The 20,769-nt window shown below is 37.5% G+C and overlaps 1 protein-coding gene across 1 annotated transcript in view; it reads left to right on the top strand.

The window, feature by feature from the left end:
• Positions 1 to 19,520: 19,520 nt before the first annotated feature.
• EMC2 (ER membrane protein complex subunit 2) overlaps positions 19,521 to 20,769 on the top strand; it is a 43,185-nt gene continuing 41,936 nt past the window's right edge. Inside the window, exon 1 of the mRNA XM_070940375.1 lies at positions 19,521 to 19,586. Coding sequence (XP_070796476.1) covers positions 19,547 to 19,586 — 40 coding nt within the window. The 5' untranslated portion in view covers positions 19,521 to 19,546. The remainder of the gene's footprint in view (positions 19,587 to 20,769) is intronic.

The following is a 20,769-nucleotide window of genomic DNA, read 5'->3' as shown; positions in this document are numbered from 1 at the left end:
GGAGTAGAATTCCTGTATCCGCTATTCTTGGAGAAGTTGAAAAGTTGCTGAAGGCTGAAGCCATGAAACTGTAGCATGACCAATGTACACGCAGAAAGCATGCTTGCCACATAAAGTAGGTATTAGGTTTGAAATCCCACCTGCAAGAGCTGAAAGGCCAAACAACAGCAACAAGAAAGTTCAGCAATTTAGACTGTGCCTAGACCTTCACGCAGGAATGGAAACTGAAAGACCTATCAAGTCCCAAATAAAAGCCAGACCTTTATTTTTTTCAGTAATGGAAAACAGCATTTGGCTCCTATGCTGGAATTTAGGGTTATTCACTCTAGTCCAAACCGGAAAAAAGGAATTTCCCTGAAAAAAATAGAAGTGAGAATTAGCTATGTAGCCAGAGTAACTGCAAAAACTGTAGAAACTCACCTCAAAATGAATGTGAATTTCAGCAAAAGCCTATAGAAGTAAATGGGTGTTTCCTATATATATTTCAAATGAACATATAGATCTGTTTTCCCAGATCATCTGTGATATACACACATGATATATGTATAATATAAAATAATGAATTGTTTTAAGACTAATCCCAGTTTTTAAACATTCAGTAAAAAATGTGTGCTTTCTTTTTCCCTTTTTCTTTAAATGAAGGGAAACATTCTTCAATAAAAGCAAAAACTTTTTTCTCACAATATAAATACAAATCCCAGTAGCATTAATGTTTGGACCAGATCATAAATTCTTACAAGTCCTGTAAAATACCAGGACTATTCAATCTTTCTAATTTAGAAGAAATATTTAGAGAAATACCAGAGATCCTTGGAATAAATCCATTTGCTCAAGATGAAAAAAGTTGAGGAAATCAGGAAAGCTTTCCATAGTCTTAAGATTTCTGCTGAATCTAATATCCAGAAAAATAACATTCAGATCGTAACTTTATTTATTTCTGCACAGATGCAATTTGGATAATACCTCAGCATTAGTAGAATTAAGTCACCAATTTCAAGGAAGCTTTAATATATGACACCTTTCTCACAAATAAACGTCTGATCTCAGTTTGTTTAAGCCCAATTTCTCCTAGAGACCATGATTTTCTTTGAAGGTCTGTCCGGCCCATATCCATTTTAAAGGTCAAAAACTACAGGTAGACAGAAAGTCATTAACAGTTAGCATCTGGATAGCAACTACGTTTCATTTATATTTAAATTGGAGCAATGGCCAAATGTGTGTTAATAAAAACTGTACTTTGTATACAAACTACACTCCCTTTTATTCTCTACTGTTTAAGTCATTGGTATTACAGGGATCAGTGAGTACTTTTTTGTGTAAAGAAAGGCAACCCTCATCATCATCATCGGTTCCTTTCATGCAAAATGCATAGGGCAGCAAGCTTCTTCCAATGAATCTATCCACAGCAGCATCTTCAACATCTTCTGATTTGATGTCTACTATCCCTAGGTCATCTTTTAATGTCTGATGCCAAGTGTTGCGTGATCTACCTTGCCTCTGCTTTCTCTCTAGCAGCTCCTGTCGTGCAGCGTTTTTGGGGTATCATTGTTTTGGCAAGTGAAGAATATGGCCAGCTAGACACATTCAATGTTCCATCACAATAATCTGCAACTTCCTGGAACCACTTTGCTGCAAAATTTCCTCATTGGTAGTGACATGGTCGCCCAAGTGATACCCAGAATTATCCACAGGCAACATAGGTGGAACCCATTGAGCTTTTGTGCTGTGCGTGCTGTTATTACCCTTGTTTCACAGCACTATAAAAATAATAATCCATGTGTGCCAATCAGTCCACTTTTTTTTACAGACTATGATATGCAAGGCAATCTTAGGATTGCCCAAAGGATAGTGCATGTAATGCTTCTGCTCACAAGCTGCACCGCATGCCAATTTGCTTTCAAATCCAATTCAAAGTGTTGTTATGACCTCTAAACTCTACATGGCATATGATCTGGTTACCTGTGGAGCCTTCTTCATTACATCAGCCCATCCTACCTTTCAGGCAGGAAGGCAGGGGTGAAATCCAGCAGGTTCTGACAGGTTCTGGAGAACTGGTAGCGGAAATTTTGAGCAGTTTGGAGAACTGGTAGCAGAAATTTTGAGTAGTTCAGAGAACCGGCAAATATCACCTCTGGCTCGCCCCAGAGTGGGGTGGGAATGGAGATTTTGCAATATCCTTCCCCCTGGAATGGGGAGGGAATGGAGATTTTGCAGTATCCTTACCCTGCCATGCCCACCAAACCACGTCCACAGAACCAGTAGTAAAAAAAATTGGATTTCACCACTGCAGGAAGGGTATGCTGTGGATCACGTTACATCATTCCAACTACTGGGGTCCAGGAAAAGAGCCTTCTCTATCTACCATTGGCCTTACTGCTTGGAACATTCTCTCTCCTCCCCAGAGGTAAGGCAGGCACTCTGCCTCCGCTATCTTGCTTGGGGCTCACAGAAGAGCACCCAGCCATGGTGCTGATTAGTGCCCTGAAGGCCCTTCCTCTGCCTTATAATTAACTTTTAATGTTGAATTTTAACTATCTTTGCCTCTTTTATAAATTTCACGTATGGTTTTTATGTTGTAATATTTTACTTGCACACAGCTCGGAGTCTCTCTGTGAAGGATTTGGGCTGCTTCTAATTTGATAAGTGAATAAATTTTGCTACATCAGTAGAAGGACCTTCTCACTCCCATTATATGCATAGGGTGATTGTTCCAACCTTTATCCTTCTCCCAAAGGACCATAACTAAACATGGAGCTACATGGGTAGTAGAAAGGAAAGGAATGGGATCTTAGGTGATAGGATAAACTGTATCATGCGCTTCAAACTGGAAAAATGAATGCCAACATTTAAATCAAGAACACCTTGCATCAAGGGAGGCGTCAAGGACGTTTCTCCTGATGTGCTATTTTGGTATATAATTTCATTCTGCTGCATGAATGGATTTTGCTAAACTCTTATTGCTTACTGAAAAACAGCTGTCACCATTTCACTATCGAGAAGCAATCTTTCAGAATGAGAAGCAGAGTTAGGAGGACCTCATGGTCCTTTCATGAATATATTGTTTACAGTATTACTAAACAGTTGTTTCAATCTAATTTCCAATATGGCATTCAATCTAACATTAGTTTATCTTTTTTGGGATGGGGGAAGGAACTTAGCTTTGAAGAATATACAGCGATGACGATGTATTATGTATATGTATATATATATACATAATATAAAAGTTTAACTAAATTTAAGGAAAAAAGATTGCCCCTCTCCCCAAATTCATCATCCTCCAAGAGAGAAAAAAATATTTCAGCAGAGACCCCATGACTTTTTTTCTTTTTGTAGCTGAAATCTGTATTTAGTTTTAAGTCTGGCAGAACTATCTACTCTTCTCCAAAATTGCAAACATCTTTTTTTTTAATGACCCCAGCCATTTGTCTCATCAAGAGGTCACAGTCTTCTGTAGCTCCTGTCTTGAAGCCAAAAGAAATTTAGAATGGGTCCTTTCATCTGACCTTCACCTACACAGGACTGATTAAAGTTGGCTCGGTTATGTTGGGATTCATAGTTTTGTTCCCGAGAGTCTTTCATTTACAACAAAGCTGTCAATTTGCTGGCTGCAACCAATCCCTTGCTCAGCCCTTTTAGTGAATCACTCAGAACCTGTAACATTTTCACAAGAGTCAGACAATTAACTGTAGACAATTTTCTGCATTTTAAGAAAAGAAATTAGAAAAAAAATAAGTGCGATAAACTACTAAGTCTGGTTTTTTCCATAGAACTTCTGCCTCCGTATGAAAATATATTTCAAAAGGAGAGGGAAAAATTCCATCCCTGTGCCCAATCCTTAAAGTACTTGTAATATAAAAAAAAAATGACTACAGTGGAAAAATGTGTGCCTCCCATCTCCTTGATTTATAGAATGAATGCACACACTAGGTGTATCCCTCAAAAGCTATTTTGGTGGATATTTTTCCAACTGGCTAGCTAATCATACTGTGATGCAAAACAGATCTCTGTTTTCAGTAGCAACAGGAGGTAATGGATTGGTTCTCATTGGCCAGTAGATCCATCTCATCCCGACTTGCACTTAACACATAGTTCTCTTCCAGCTACTGTATAATAGCAATCTTTTCAGATTTGCAAGTAAATCATTGAGAAAGGTAGGGTTGGACTAGAAGACTTCCAAGGTACCTTCCAGCTGTATTCTGATTCTGATTCCAGATCCTTCTGACAACCCTGCTCAAGATAGTTGTAAGGAAGTGTGGGAAGTTTGATATCAAAATATATTTTATTCTTTATACTGTTTCCATCTTCCCTTAAAATAACTATTTAAAATGACTACATCTTCCTGTCAACGACTATTTCAGCTTCAGTCACAACAATACACGAGCAAATAATAGATACAAACTCAAGGTAAACTGCTCCAAACTCGACTGCAGAAAATATGACTTCAGTAACAGGTCAATGCCTGGAATGCCCTACCTGACTCTGTAGTTTCTTTCCCCAAACCCCCAAAACTTTCACTTTAAACTGTCTACTGTTGACCTCACCTCATTCCTAAGAGGTCTGTAAGGGGTGTGCATAAATGCACCAGCGTGCGTACCGTCCCTGTCCTAATATTCCTTTTTACTTACTCTTTTCATGTATTCAAATTATGTTTATACTTTTACCTGTTATCTTATATATGCTTGATAAATAAACTTATGATTATGATTAAAACATTAACAGAATCCACAATGGACCAAGAATCAGAGCCTCCACTAGATAATTGACAGTCAAGCTGAAACTAAGCTAATCAAGTTTTTTAAAAAAAACCAAAGATCTTTTGCTCAAACTTCCTCAAAACCCCAAATAAGTTACCCAGCCCTAATCCACATATCAAAAGAGAAGGTCTGCAAACAGAAATAGAGTTCATTAAATTGGTCTCCCAGCAGAACTGCACATTCACAAGAATATACACCATACACACATGCCCCACAAGTGTCACCCTAGAATCAGCACATACATGCTGCCACACCCAGGACAAGCTTCTCTATAAAAGCATCCTGCTGTACCCCACTTCCCTGCAGCTGCTCCCAAAGCAAACCCCTTTGCTTTTGGGAATAAATATTTGTCCTTTCCTCAGAGCTGTCTGGATTTCGTTATTTATTCTTGTGCAACCTCATCTTGTGATGGAACCCCAAATATAAGGGGAGCTATACATGGGTATAATTTGTGTTACTGTATTTATGTAAAAGAACAGGCAATTGTTTTGCTTATGTCCACTTCCTCCTGGCTTCAATCCACATGTGGTTCCCACACCTCCCACAATAACTATGGCCCTTGACCCCCAAAATAGATTATGGTCCATGATTTATGGTGTGTAGCAATTGCATGTAGATTCCATGCAAAGTTGGCACTCTGCCCTCCTAGGTCTTGTTGAAAATGATCCGAGGTTGCACAGCAGCCGTCTTGATAAATCACCTCCAGGGGTCATTCCTCCATCATTAAAAGGGATATCAAATGAGTTTAGTGTCTTGAAAAAGAGCAGGCACAACCTGCTACCTGTTATGTATGTTTGTTGCCCAGCGTGCAGCATTCTTATATCCTTGACGATTAGCTTTAATAATTTCCAACTCCAAAAGGACAGCTATAAATAACTTGAAATGAAACACATTATTTGTGCTGGTGCCATTGCATGCACTTGTTTAGGTCTCTTATTGCTAACTGGAAACATATGTTCCTTTAGAAGCTGACCGTTTGATGGCAGCAAGTAGGGTTCCCAGGATGACTCACGTGTAGAATGGCAACATTTGACAAGTTTCAGTGGTTGGTTTCTGGGCTTGGGGGAAAGGTACAGTGAAATGGAAAAATTTGGTATCATGCTTGTTGTTTTATTTTTTAAAAGCAACCATCTGTCTCTAATGAAGTTTATATAATAACACACTACAAGCTACAGCATCATATGGCAATGGGGGATCTTTAATAATCTCCATTTCCTCTATCTCCAAATCTGATCCAGATCATAGTCACTATGAGGCATTCTAACAGAAGTTAAGTCATTTTGGTGGAGACAAGTGCCTTCCAAATCAGCATCAGATCATGTCATATGAATAGATGAACGAACACCCAATTCCTTTTCCTGAAATATTTAAAATCAGGTTCATTTTAGCTAACAAGACATGGATCAAGACTAAACTGGAGTCACGTTAACTGGCAGAAGCACAGAGTGTCTCTAGCAACTATGTCCATATTTTTGGAACAATATTTGCACGATACCTTTTCAGATGTGTCAAGAATCACAGAGAAAGGATATGTGCATGAGTCACAACTCCTCTTCCTATTTCTTCTGAATCTCTCAAGTGCTGAAATGAAACGAGGTACCAGAAATTAATTTTGAAATCATACCATATATTCCACTAGTGGGCATCTGTGGGCTCCAATAAGTCCACACCATCTTTGGGCTGCTGGGCATTGGATGTGCTTCTTCATTCAACTGTAACTTCATTGGCAGGACAACGTTTCTGCCTATTTTAGGATTCATACATTTTTATCTTGAGCTGATAACAGTAGCTAAGTCTTTCTGCCACTTGTATGGCTTGCTAAAAAGAGAGGAAAGAGTGTGAGGATTTTTGTATTCTGACAGTTCATGTAGGTGCAGATTTAGAAATGACTAGTGCAGTTAAAAACGCATCGCACAATATTTGAAAGATTGAATATACAGTATTCATGAATATCTGATCCATCTACCTTCCAAGTGTAACTTCAAGGGTTGCACACTTGATACTGATGTTAACCCTGAAATGAGCCTGGATGAAGCCATCTTGGAGACTCCAAGGTTGCCACACACCGGTGGGAGTGGGGGGGGGAGGAATAGTTAGATGGGGTTTTGTAGCCAAAACAATATAGTTTTCCTGTGGGAACCAAGGACATTTGCACAGGTGGCTGGCCAGAGGAGGAGACATTACCCAAGTGACCAGCCAGCACTTGGATTGGACAACTTGACCATTGACTGGGGTGGGGGGAAACCTTTACTCAGGTGAAAGCTGTGGGAAAACTCAGAGTCGGCTTTCACCAGTTTGTGCCAATATGATGTATCCAATAAATAGTTCTTTGAGGAACTTGCCTGCCTCAGAGTTTTGTTTCCTATGGGTGCATTACTTGGAACACTGACAGATGATTCTTTATCACTAAGGGACACATGTTCTCTATAATGTATGATACATGCCCAAACTGCAAAGCACATCCTCTGACAATTATAGACAATATTAGACAGACGCTTCTCTTTCTAGAATTCACAGAGGAATCTTTAGGTCACATTTTTGAGAGAACAGACTCCTATTCCTTATTCAAGGGTCTTAAAATCTCTACTAAACTTTGACAAGTAGACACACTTCCATATTAACAATAGCAATAGCACTAAGACTTATATACCACTTTACAGCCCTCTCTAAGGTTGACAGAGTCAGCATATTGCCCCCAACAATTTGGGTCCTCATTTTACCCACCTCGGAAGGATGGAAGGCTGAGTCAACCTTGAACCTGGTGAGATTTGAACTGCCAAATTGCAGGCAGCCGGCAGACAGCAGAAGTAACCTGCAGTACTGCACTCTAACCACTGAGCCACCGTGGCTCATTTAACAGTTTGAATCCCTGCTGTCACTAGCAGTTAGTGTTCACCCACTTAAAACTATAGTAAAAACAAGCCATGCATGCCAATACTGTTGGTCAACTTGCTGTCAAAACAAGAAAGCTGATGCCCTACCAACTCATTGGGTGTTGTTTCTTTTGCTGTCTGAGTCCTCTGGTGGCTAAGAGCTTGGCAGATGCCTTTAACAGCTGTTCTGGAGTTTGTTATAGTCAGAAATATATGTTAGATCTGGCAGGGTTGTTTATTGGAAGCTGAAAGAGTGGAAAAAGTTGATCTTGAGGGACTGGTGAATGGGAATAGAATTAATGATGAGCTTGACACTTGGAAAAGAAACCATCAGGGCCAAAAGGCCAGCTAAGCAAACACAACGTGGTTCTCCTGTGATGGCCGGTGTTTTGTATTTAGAAGTGGTCTGGATAATGAAAAAAAGGAAGAAAGGGAAACAAAGAGAAAAAAGGTTGTATGGATAGAAGCATGCCTTGAAAGATAGATGTGGTGAAATATATCACAGTTGATCTGATGTCACTGAATTACTTATCTGTGACATTAAAGTCCACCTGGTGTGCTATTCATTCCATAATGTCTACCAGTTCTCTATCTGAAATACATCTACATGATGTATGAAGATGTAGTTAAGGCAGAGAAAAGATAAAAGCAAAACCACTGGAAAATACAGGAATCAGAACAGATTTATAAGACTGTCATAAACTAAATTACAGAGGAGCTTGCAAAAATATTTAAAGAATTATTATCCAGGCACAAAATTGACCAAGGAAATTTGAAAACATATATTAAAAACTCAGAGGGTAAAGAATTGATTTAAAAAACATAGCCAAATATTAAGCAAATTTATAGTAGCTAAAGAAGCAATAAAGAAAATTAAAATTGGTAAGGCACCAAGCCTAAATGGGCTAATGGTCCTATCTTACAAAATGAGCTACAAGAACTAGCAGAACCACCATTGAAGACAATGAATGACATTCAGACAACAAATCAATACCCCCAAAACCTGGAAAGAGGTAAATATAATACCTCTTTATATATTATATAAAGGTATATATTAATACATAAAGAAGGGGATGAAGCCAGTCATATAGACTATTTCTTTATAATCAAGTGAAGATATTCACTACTCTAGTAGCTATTATAGTAACTATTTTCATTACCATATTAGTAGAGGAAATGCATTTCCAAAATCACGCATACAGATCAGACAATTAAAAAAAAAGATGAGAGGTAATAGAAGATATATCATAAATGCATTTGAATTCTCCAACAATAAGAAAAAGAAGAGATATATTTCTAGATATGGAAAAAGCCTTTAAGAATTTGGAAGGAAATTTCACTAGTGGACAGACAAAATGAATTTCAGAGAGCAAAAGATACAGTAGGTACTAGCAGAGATCAGAATGAATGGATCATTCTCCATAAGCTTTTCAGTTAGCAAAGGATCACAGCAAGGGGGTCTATTCTCCCCTGTAGCATTTGTAATTGTAACTGAGTCTTGGTCACCAAGATTTGAAAATATAAATCAGTGGGATCAAAATTCAGCATGAGGAATACACGATGAAGTGTAACACAGATGATTCTAACAATTAGGAAACACCAAGCTCAATACGACAATTGATGGAAATAGCCTAAATTTTAATACACCACTTACTACTGTATGAGCTTTCCATTTTTGTTTTTATCAGTCCAAAGATACTAGCACAGATTCTCTGGAAATCCTGCTCCCTCACTTTCTGTAATCTAACCTCAGTAACAATGATACAATACAAACTGTATTGTTTAAAAAAGTTTGATTATTAAGTTTGAAATTCAGAGCTGCCAGACCAAATCCTGTAATATATGTAATCCTAATTTTTTTTATTATAATGTACATATTTTGTTACTTGACACGTACTTAATATACTATTTTTAATTTTTAACCTCCCAGAGTGGTTGAATTGAGCAGCACATAAATTTAATAAATAATTTATTATTATTATTGGTCAATGATAATCATGATGATAATGTTTGGAATAATTTGGTCAGAAAATTAAGGCTTGACCAAATATTAATTTTAACTGCTTCAATTCTTCTTAACCAAGACAATTTAAAAGTTTTCTGTATTGCAATATTTGGCTTATATATTGTTTCCAGATATGTGAAGAATTATTTTTAAAGTACTCATTATTTTATAGTTGTTGCACAGACAGCCTGATGCTTAAATTGAATTTTGCATTTTATCTACCTATTAAGTTCTTGCCAAGGACCTGGGGTCCACAATGCCTATTACCAATGATACTATCTTTGCTTCCTTTTGATACAATCATTCTACTTCTATTTGCAGGTCTTCATATTATCTTCTCCAGTTCTTTCTCTTCTGTTCTGCTGTTCTTACTGACAACTGTTAAGCCTACGGTGTTATGTAGCAGGTGCCTATCTGTTTGAATTCTAAAGTCACAGAGCACTTTACCTTCTTCATTTTCTATGTCTTTCTCTATTTTATTGTCCCATCAGTTCTTGCTTGCTAGTATTTCTAGCAGATGTTGCAATTATTATGGTTTTGTCGCAGTCAGCCAGATGTTCACTCGATTTGACATTTTTATCCATTTATCGAGTCCTACCCACAGACCTGGGAGAGGCACAGGTTGATATTATTATCATAGTTGACTGATGATGATGATGGTGATGATTACCTTATGACAAAATGAAGGCTTTGGTCAATATGTCTGGCAATGTGTTTATTTTCAAAGTTATCAGCAGCATCTTTTTCTCTGCGATATGGCTCCAACTAACAAACCCAGTGGTTTTTTAGATGTATTGATTCTTCTATATCTGCTGCTATATTTTGAACATAGATTTTTTAATAGATCATTGTTTTGAGAGTTTTATAAAAAATAATAGTTGTGATTATGGTATGTTATAACTCTCTATGGGAAATCTCTGCTTCTAAGGGAAGAATATTTAAAATAAATGCATCCATGATAATGTAAAAACAAAGAGTCTTATCTGCCATGAATTCTTGCATTCTGCCTGTTAAAAACTGTCAACAGAAGTAGCCAATCTTACAGTAATAAATTTCATGGGATAATTATTATGGTTTGTGAAGCAGTCATTCCTTTTATTTATTTTGCAGCTGATACCACTCATCTTCCATAAAAGATCTTGGGTTGTATTTTTATAAAGGGTGTTTCTCTCCATCCATCTTCTTAGGCTGTGTAACTTCACAAATGCCTTATTATAAAAGAAGTACAAAAATCCTTGGCTTCACAAGATCAATTATTTGTCTTTTACATATTGCCTATTACAAATCAGATGTGAAATTGAAGCTAAATAGGCAATTTTGGACCAACTATATTACTATTCCAGAATCAATAATACATATATATTATAAAATGGAAAATTCAGGATTTTATAATTTTCTGCTTAAAATAATATTATACTTTGTACATGAAATATATAATGTTCTGCCCTGAGACTTCAGTTTTCTTCAATTGGAAACTGGTAGAGTTTAACTTGGAGAAACAACAGTCAATTACAGATTGGGTGGTCCATTATCCTACTGGACACCCAAATATTACATGGTTTCCAGAAAGACTGTGGTTTAATTGTGGCTATTTCATTTTGGTTCTGAACACTAAACTGTTATTACAGAATATGTATTTACTGGAGAGATAATTGCAACTCTATTAACCACAGCTTGATAGGATTATAATCAATATCATACAGACCACCACTGTAATTGAAAAGATTTTGACATTTGCAATTATCCTTTGCACATTTGTAACTATGCACCTTTATTCTTTTATGGATAAACACCGGCATTTAGCCCTCTTTATTAATCATGTCTCACACATTTTCATTATAAGGTAAAATTACATGTTAATCTCCTTCCCTACCTAAAAATATTCTCCTGATTACAGCCTAGTCTTTCACTTTCCCAAACAAATCTTTTTCTTTTTAATTATAGGTAGATCTTCTAAACCTTTTTAGTTGTCTGATTTATTTTGTTTTTATCACCATTAAATGTATTAAATTAATAACACTGTTATAAAATATAAATATATTGCATTTATTCATTTATTTGGCTTGTTATGCCACTTTCTAAACATGCAGGTCATGGACAAGTGAGTTATGCAAACACAGGCTTTGGGAAATTTATTAGTGGTAGCATAATACAGTACTACAGAAAAAAACAGTTACATTAAGGCGGAAACTCTGGAACTGTAACAAATATTAAAAATGAATTACTGTTGTAAATGTGCTCAAGAACTCAAAAAAATATTCCTAGTGTGTGTATTTCAGAACCTAATTCTGGACCGCAAGCCACACTAATTGTTAATGACTTTCTAGTAACAAATTCAAATATTTTTCCTTGATCCAGTAAAATAATTCAGGCAAATCTAATTGTGGAGAAAATACATCTTGCTAACTATCAAGACATTAGCTGTGTAAAAGACCCTTCTTTGTTTCACATTGGTGCCAATAAACATTGTTTTCCCATCATAATCACTGCACTTTAAAAAAAAGAAGAGAAGGAAAAAAGTACTATTCATATTTAATATAATCTTGATTTCATGAGGTTCTACGAAAAATGTGGTATTTTATTCCTTAAAAAAAATAGAGAATTCCAATTCTCTATTTAAGTAGCTCTTAAATATCTTGTAGAGGTTTCAGATATTACTTAATAACATCCATGGCCTTGATTTGGGGCCCAAGCATTTCTCGAACTTTTGGTTTGCACATCAAAACATTGAAGCTGGGCTCAAGTCAGTTTAATTAAAAGTATAGAGAATACAGAACAGAAAGTTACCAGTTACCATCTGCAGGAATTGTCCATGAAAGAGGGAAAAAAGCTCTGTTGAAAAGGAAAAAAAGATGAGGCCCAGAGAGGTAACTAGGCAGAAGCTTGCTAGATCATTAAAATAGGAGCAAAAAAGGGGATCCTGCTGATTGGTGGGTTTCCCCCATTTTTCTCTCCCCCCCCTCTAAAAGCCTCAATTGAGCCTGATTACTTCTGAGTTATGTCTGAATATTCGGCACCTTGTTTCCAGGTGAAATATTCCTGCAGAAAGCAAGGTCATGTCAGTCAGTCAGCATCTCAAAACATTTTAAAGCATCTCAACAGAGGGCACATTTGTTGTTGTTGTTAGTTGCAAAGTCATGTCTGACTCATTGTGACCCCATGGACAATGTTCCTCCAGGCCTTCCTGTCCTCTACCATCCTCTGGAGTCCATTTAAGCTCACGCCTACTGCTTCAGTGACTCCATCCAGCCACCTCGTTCTCTGTCGTCCCGTTCTTCTTTTGCCCTCAATCTTTCCCAGCATTAGGCTCTTCTCCAGTGAGTCCTTCCTTCTCATTAGATGGCCAAAATATTTGAGTTTCATCTTCAGGATCTGGCCTTCTAAATCAGGGTTGTTCTCCTGTAGGACTGACCAGTTTGATTGCCTTGCAGTCTAAGGGACTTGCAGGAGTCTTCTCCAGCACCATATTGAGATGTTAATAGAATGACTTCCCATTTAAACCCAGTTAAGTATCTGTTTCCACTGAACCATGTGGAATGATGGTTCCAAATGACAAAACCACGCACATCCCTGAAGAAACTGAAAAGGATCCTAGAACACCAGGCAGAAGGATTTTTTTAAAAAAAGATTAGGGCGTTTTTATCATGCCTTTTTGTCAAAGGACATCATCCAGAAAGACAGAGAACACTGGATATTATGAGCTGGGTCCTTTGATGGTACCCAAGATAACAGCGTTTGGACATATTTCCAAGATGAGGGACTTCTGGCAAGAGATGAGCTACACTTCCCAAGCACTGGAAAGAATGAGACTGAAATTGGTCTGGCAAATGTGATCCAAGAGAGACTGAACCTTATGTCTGACAATTTGGGTTTCTAATGAGTCTCAGTGTATTTTTAATTATTTTATTTTATTTTATGGCAATCCTTCATTTTTGTTTGTTTGCCGCACAGAGATTATTGAATAGATATAGGTGGCAATGCAAATTAGATGAATGAATAATTGAAGTCCTGTGAGGGAGGGAGAAGAGTTCAGAACATACTGTGTGAGATGGAAGACTGCAACTGGCATGGGAAGGGATATGTAGGATGAAGGCGGCAATGGAGAGAACTTGGTAAATATTGGTAAATATTGCTGACTTGTGTTTTACTGCTGACCATTATGAAGATAAAATATGCTTTCCTGGCTTGAAAACAATGTCACAACATACAATGTGCAGTGTGTATCTTTATGCCTGTATTAAAAGAGACAAGAAAAGAGATCAGACCTCAGATTGCAACTGAAGTATGATTATTTTCATTTTTGGGGGGGTTTGCTTCCTTTTTATTTGTAGGTTGCCCAATAAATTAACAACATTTTGTTTATGGGTAAAACATCTTCTACTAAGGCCACTTGCTCAAAATAATGTCTTTAAAGAATTATTCCAAATGCAACAGCTTTTTGAGGTATAATATTGTTGCCAAAGGGCCTAGTTAAATATGTTACTGGAACTTGTGCTGGATACTTCCAGATGATGCCAGTGGTTCCTGCCACTTCTAATATACATGACAACTCTGAACTAAGCGTTCTCAGCTGTTGGTGACATAAACACGTACAACATTTGGATTTCAACTAAAGATTCCACGATCCCCAGAATCATATATATTATTATCCTAACAATGGTTTATTCGTTGCATATTAGGCAACCCAGAAAGATAATATTGCTATTCTGGATTTTGAGTATGTGTGTGGTCTGTAATTTTTTTATTTTGCAGTATTTTATGCAGTATTGCCTTAAAATCATTCAAGAAAACATCTGTATCATTCGGGGCTGAATTATTTGAGTCTACATCTGTTGTTTTCCAGACACAGCATCCTTTCCTTGGAGATGCTAGACTTTGTTCTATGCCTATTTAAATAAGCCTTGATATCTTAAGCACACCAGGCATGTCTCTGTTAAAAATAATGACATATTTCTCAAGACAAAATAAGAATGCTCATAACTAGCCCAAAACATGGTTTTCAACAATCTCTTTTCTGTTTTTAATTTGCAGCCTAAATAAAATAGCATTCTGCTTGCAATTAAACATGCCAGCAGAAATCAGAACCGGAGTTTTATCAACACTAGGATCCAATCCAGAAACAGTCAATTGAGCCAAATTTCACTTGAGTTTATGAGCTGAGTTCTTCTTCTTTTTTTAAAGGAAATATGAAGAGTATTATGACTTCATCTTTATAAAGTTCCTATAAGATTGGAGAATAACAATCTTGCAGAACCCTTCAGTTTCACAAAAGATCATGATTGAAAACATTTTTTTTGCAAATGTGAGCATTTGCAATGGAGGGAATTTTTATGCATTGTGATTCAGTTGACAGCCTGTCCCCATTTCTGTTGCTGTAAAACATGGATTGTGTAGGTTAGAAGAGAATGGTGATGTGAAGTTTTTATATTTTTTGCTATTTTTATGCAGAGCATAATTGCATAAAAATGCAATTACCATGATATCTGGTAATTTTCTTAAGAGTTCCTTCATTGTGAAGTGGGTGGTAGAAAGGCTGCTGTAGGTAATAATATAGATAAATGGGGAGATATAAAATTTTCATTGATCTTAGATTCCTGGAAGTCAAATGGGATATAAAATTAAGTAACAACAATAAGAAGGATCACATGATAGACAGACACCATTATGAGTAGTAATGGTTATTCAGTACAGGTGGTCTTCAAGTTACAACAGTTCATTTAGTGAGCATTCAAAGTTACAATGGCATTGAAAAAAGTGGCATGCTTATCTTCCCAAACTGGTGAATGCCATCTTTAGGGAGCTTTGCCCATAATCTTCCTTTTCAGCTAGGCCTTCCTCTTTGAATTGATTAATAATGATTAAATATTTTAATCAACTTGATTAAAGTATACTTGATCTTTTATTTTTAGCTCCTTGGAAGTTGCTTACTACAAAATACATTTCATTATAAAAAGTAACAAACATTGTTTGTTAATATAAACATTGTTTATATTAACAATACTATTACTTATACTAATAAATATTATTTGTTGATCAACAAAATTGTCCAACAACATGTCTCTGTAAGGCATCCACATCCCAGATTAATGATGTTATTTCATGGATTTATTCAAATGTTGTGGTTTATTTATTTTCCGTGGACATGTTTATAAACATCTGCTCTAGATCACTGGCTTTTTTTCTCCACAACTGATAACAAATGCAAGACACATTTGGAAAAAAAATCACACTACTAAGGAGTAACAGTTACTGTATGTTATAAAACAGAGAGATTTTTTTTTTTACAGAAGAGCACATATTCTTGAAGATTTATTTATTTACTTATATTTATTTAAATTTATTTAAATTGATTATCTGTGTACTCCAAAGGACTTTTGACAAGATGTCCAATGTTTGTAAGGAGTTCCCAGAGAACATTCTAACTAGCAAATTCATTAATAGGAATTAATAGGATTTTCATATATTGTCTATATGATCTAGGAGCGTCCTTGAAATATACAATTGTAAATGTCTGAGGATTTCCTTTGACTTTTGGACACATTTTAGAATCCAACTTAAATCTATCTTTGTTGCCTCACTAGGCTTTGTGTAAGCAAGGGAAAAGAGGGACTTTCATTATGATGGAAGCAGCCAATATACAAGAGGTCACAAGTTTAAACTATGTTTTGACTATGTGTGCATATTTTAAAATACACAGAAGCTCAAAATGGCTGTGATTCCAGGTTTTAAAAAACCCACATTAAGCCCATAAAACAAAACAATGACCAGTTTTATATTGGCATGTTGCCACTATGGTTAGTAAGAGGTTGGGTATATCTAAACACAAATCTAGGCAATTGTGGCTAATTAAAATGGCTAAACAAACCATGATTTAGGAAATAAACTCATCTAGTAGATAAATCAAATTACGATTTCACATATCTTTTCCTTTCTCTCCTTGCTACTGGTTTGTAGCTGAATTATGCAAAAATATCAATGTTCCCATGCTTACTATGCTCAGCTGTGACTTTAGTATTACTGAAAAGAATGCAGAGTTTTGAGAGTTATGAATCCTATGGTTTCATTTGGATTCTCTGAGATAAAAAGGAAATGAAAACTAGTTAGTTCAGTTACAACCCAGTTCCTTTCCCTGCTAAAGTGGTAATTGCTGAGTCTTGCTAAATATAGCTTCTAAATTCTAAAATCTTGTGTTATGTTATATGCAAAGTTCTGCCTATTGATTCACTAACAACAAAGTGATATACTTTAGAGAAGCAGTAATTTCAGAATCCTGGACAGAAATATATCTAGCCCCATTCAATAGAATTATAAAGTAGAATCTGAAAACTTTATCAAAGTTTCACCAAGAATAAAATGAGTGTGTAGAGAAAGCATTACTATTATTGCAGGATAAATAAGTATGGCAATCAAAATAATTCATAGTTTTGTGTGTTTACATTCATTGTGTAACATAACTTCATTGGTATTTGGAGTGAAGAAGAAATCTAATACATGTTCATTATTGCATTCCCCTGGTTTGTTATGTTTCCACTTACAACTCTACTCCCAAGTGGTTTTGACACCTATAGCCAAAGCACAGTGGTCTGGCTCATGCACCATGTTAAGTCACAGTGTGCCTTAATCATGATTAAGCATGGTTAACCGTAAGCTGGATTCAGACTTTGCATTAAGCCCAAACCAAGCAAACTAACTCTGAATTAGAAAAATCTGCCTTATTCCTGAGATATTTCAGAAGACACTTGAACTCATGCCAAGAAATGCATTCACTCAGACCTGAAGTTCAGCCATCTCTGTTGTACACTAATGGCAGCTTTAAGATATGTAAACTTTAACTACCTGAATGTCCCGACATCTTGAACTTAACAAGATTGGAAAATTCTGCTGTAGATGTTTCTCCAGAAAACCTTTTCCAATGACATGTAATTCTTCTTTGGCTAAAGAAGATAAAAAGCTGATCCCTTCCCCACCCTATGTTGACACTTCCCCTTCCACTTCCATGTGCTGGCATCGTGGCATCTGCCATCAATCCTACATCCTTTTACTGATAAAATGCATCAGTAAAATATGACACATTTTATCAGTAAAAGGCATCTGGTTGCACAGATTGCAGGTTACAGATGAAACTCTCTGTCTTCTCTTCTTTTCTTCCCTGCAATCCAATTTCAATCCTCCATCAGTCTAACCACTATATGCATCCGAAGAAGTCGGTTAAAACATACAAAAGTGTCTTTTCTATCTTTTTTGACACTTTTGTATGTTTAAACTGACTTCTTCGGATGCATATAGATCAAGAGGAAGGAGGAATAGACCTAAAACAAAACCGATTGGATAAATTATTAGAATCTAAAGAAGGGAAATTAATTTTGAAAATTTATAAATACTTACTTGAATATGATTTGGCAGAAGAATTGGTCAAAGGGCAGATGATAGCGTGGGCGAGGAACATTGGGCACAGTATACAGTTAGAAGAATGGGAAAGGGCATGGGAAAACAATTACAGTATGACAAAATTGGTAGCTTATAAAGAAAATCACTATAAGATGTGGTACCGATGGTATCTGGCCCCTGCAAGGTTAGCGAAAATGTACCTGAATGTAAATCCGGTTTGTTGGAAATGTAAAAAAACACAGGAATTGGTGCATATGCTCTCAGTGTACATAAAATAAAAGATACATTAATCAAGAATCATAAGGTACAACACTTAATGAAAGTCATAGGTTACAAATAAGCAATCAGGAAACAATATCAATATAAATCGTAAGGATACCAGCAAAAAGGTTACAGTCATACAGTCATAAGTGGGATCTCTTATATAAGGTTGCTGAGAATATGTATTTTAAGTTACAAGCAAGGCTACTTGACAGAATCCGCATTTTACTTTTCACAAGAAGTTACTTTAGCTACTTGGCAATTCACCCAGAGGCCTTATCTATGCAGTTGGCACCTTAGGTTACAATGGAGCTATTCTCAACAGCAATTAACAAAAGCTGAATTAGGTTACACTCTGTGTATGCTCCAGTGGTGGGTTCCTCCCGGTTCGGCCGAGCCGGTAGCGGTGACAATATGACGTCACCGAACTGGTTCTCTTTGTTTGGGAGCTGGGCCTTCCCGCCCCCCTGCGTTATTCTTACCTTTTATTTGGCCCCACCCCCAATCTATTCGCTGCCTCCCGAGTCCCAGCTGATCGGCTAGAAGGAAAAAAACTGTTTAAACTCTTGCTGTGGGGCTTCAAAGGGCCTCCCTACAGCTGATCAGTGTTAAAAGGCAGTGTGGTGGTAGACCAGTGCCTCCAAAAAGAAATGGGTAGACCAGTGCCTCCAAAAACGAATTGAGCAGACCGGTACAGTTCTGCAAGCAGTTAAAAGCCTGGTAGACCAGTACCTCTGCTAAATCCTAAAGAATTGTCACGTGACCATCAAGCCACACCCACAAAATAAGCCACACCCACAGAACCGGGCTGGAGAATTCTGGAATGGAAGTCCACAAGTCTTAAAGCTGCCAAATTGGTGACTCCTGCTCTAAGCCTTTCACTGCCTTTTTAATATTACTTAAAATATTTCATTCTTCTGGGCCGGGCTCACGGTTTCCCACAGATGCAATGCAAACCCAAGCAGGTGAGCATCACCAACATGCCCCCTTTCTTGCTTCTGAACCAACACCTCCAGAAGGAGCCCGGCTATACCCACTGATTGGCAGCAAGACCAGCCAATCGCCTCCGTCTTTCCTCAACCGAGCGAGTCCCCCGGGCCGTTTGACAAAGCCTAAATCTCCTTCTTTCCCGCCCTCCGCGCTCTCAGCCAATCAAGATCGCGTTCGCAAACCTGCCGGCACGGGCTGGCAGTCTGAGGGCGGGGCTCTAAACGGGATCACGTGAGCCGGTCGCTCGGCGAAGGGAGGGGGGGGAGCCCGGCAAGATGGCGAAAGTCTCGGAGATGTACGACGTGACTTGGGAAGGTAAACCGGCGGCTGTGGAGCGGAGGGGAGGGAGGGCGGTGTAGACGTAAAGGGCTGGGGTGCTTACGACGTTTCTTTGGTTGCGTGAGAGGGACTTGTTCGCATCTCCGGGAGGTGCGACTGGGGGGTGGGGGGCTTGTAATTCGCCTCTCGGAAGCCTCGCTCGTCTCCGTCGCTTTCCTCCTCTCGAGGGAGAAAAAAAAAAGTGCGTTGGGAAGCAATTCTCAAAGATAACTTACGCAGAATCCGGAGTAATTAACCCTGTAATCGCCATCGCATCTTGTCATTTGCGTAGTGTGTTCAAAGGTATATATATAATAACCCTTCGCACTTCTGTTTAGAGGAAAAGGGATAATGGTGGTGGTGGTGGAATCTGATCCACTGGGAAGTTATGAATATAAAATAATAATCCCTAATTTGATCCTCTCCGGAGACACTTGGCGGCTTCCATCCCAAGAATTCATATCCAGGGGGAAAGAATTATACACTGAAGAACCTGGAGTGTGAAGGTGAAGTATTTCACGTTTGCCTATGTTGCTTTTTTCCCCCCCCTCTCCAGGTTTCTTTTCAAAGCTGTCAACCTTCTAGAAAGCTTTTGTCAGGTTTTTCATGGTTCCCCGAATGACAGACACTTGCTTGGGTTGGCACATTGGTTCAAGCTACACTGTTGGCTCAGCATGATGTGTAAACCAAGCCTTTTTCTGAATCAAAATTCAGTGTAAAAATGCAATACATAATCAAAAGCGTGTTGCATGATCCGTCGTCCCTTATAATCTGTAGTGGAGATTTTTTTGGGGTAACAAAGTCTGTCTGGTTTGCTTTCAGTGATGGGATAAGCAGTAGTTAAGATGATATAAAAGTAGGGTGATCTTGAGTGTGTAAATTTAGAGTGCAGGGAATGGATGTTAAAGGGAATGGTCTGCCTGCCTTTTTTTTAATATATATATATTAATATGCATACTGAAGCTAAGGAAAAATGATGGAAATGTGGATATCCTTTCATTTATCAGGCTTTCAGAACAAATACTTTCTGAAATATGAACGTAGGGGGGGTTATTCAAATAATGTTCAAACATAAGACTTGAATCTTACATGGAATGCAGCTTTGGGATACAAACAATACTGATATTTATTCAGAAGCCTGGGTAGATAGAGGACTGGGCATAGGCCTGCAGACTTGATG

Source organism: Pituophis catenifer, unplaced genomic scaffold (genome assembly GCF_029215685.1).
Source record: "Pituophis catenifer annectens isolate HBS135680 unplaced genomic scaffold, rPitCat1.0.hap2 SCAF_3, whole genome shotgun sequence".
NCBI lineage: Eukaryota > Metazoa > Chordata > Lepidosauria > Squamata > Colubridae > Pituophis > Pituophis catenifer.
This window is presented reverse-complemented; position numbering and strand designations above follow the sequence as displayed.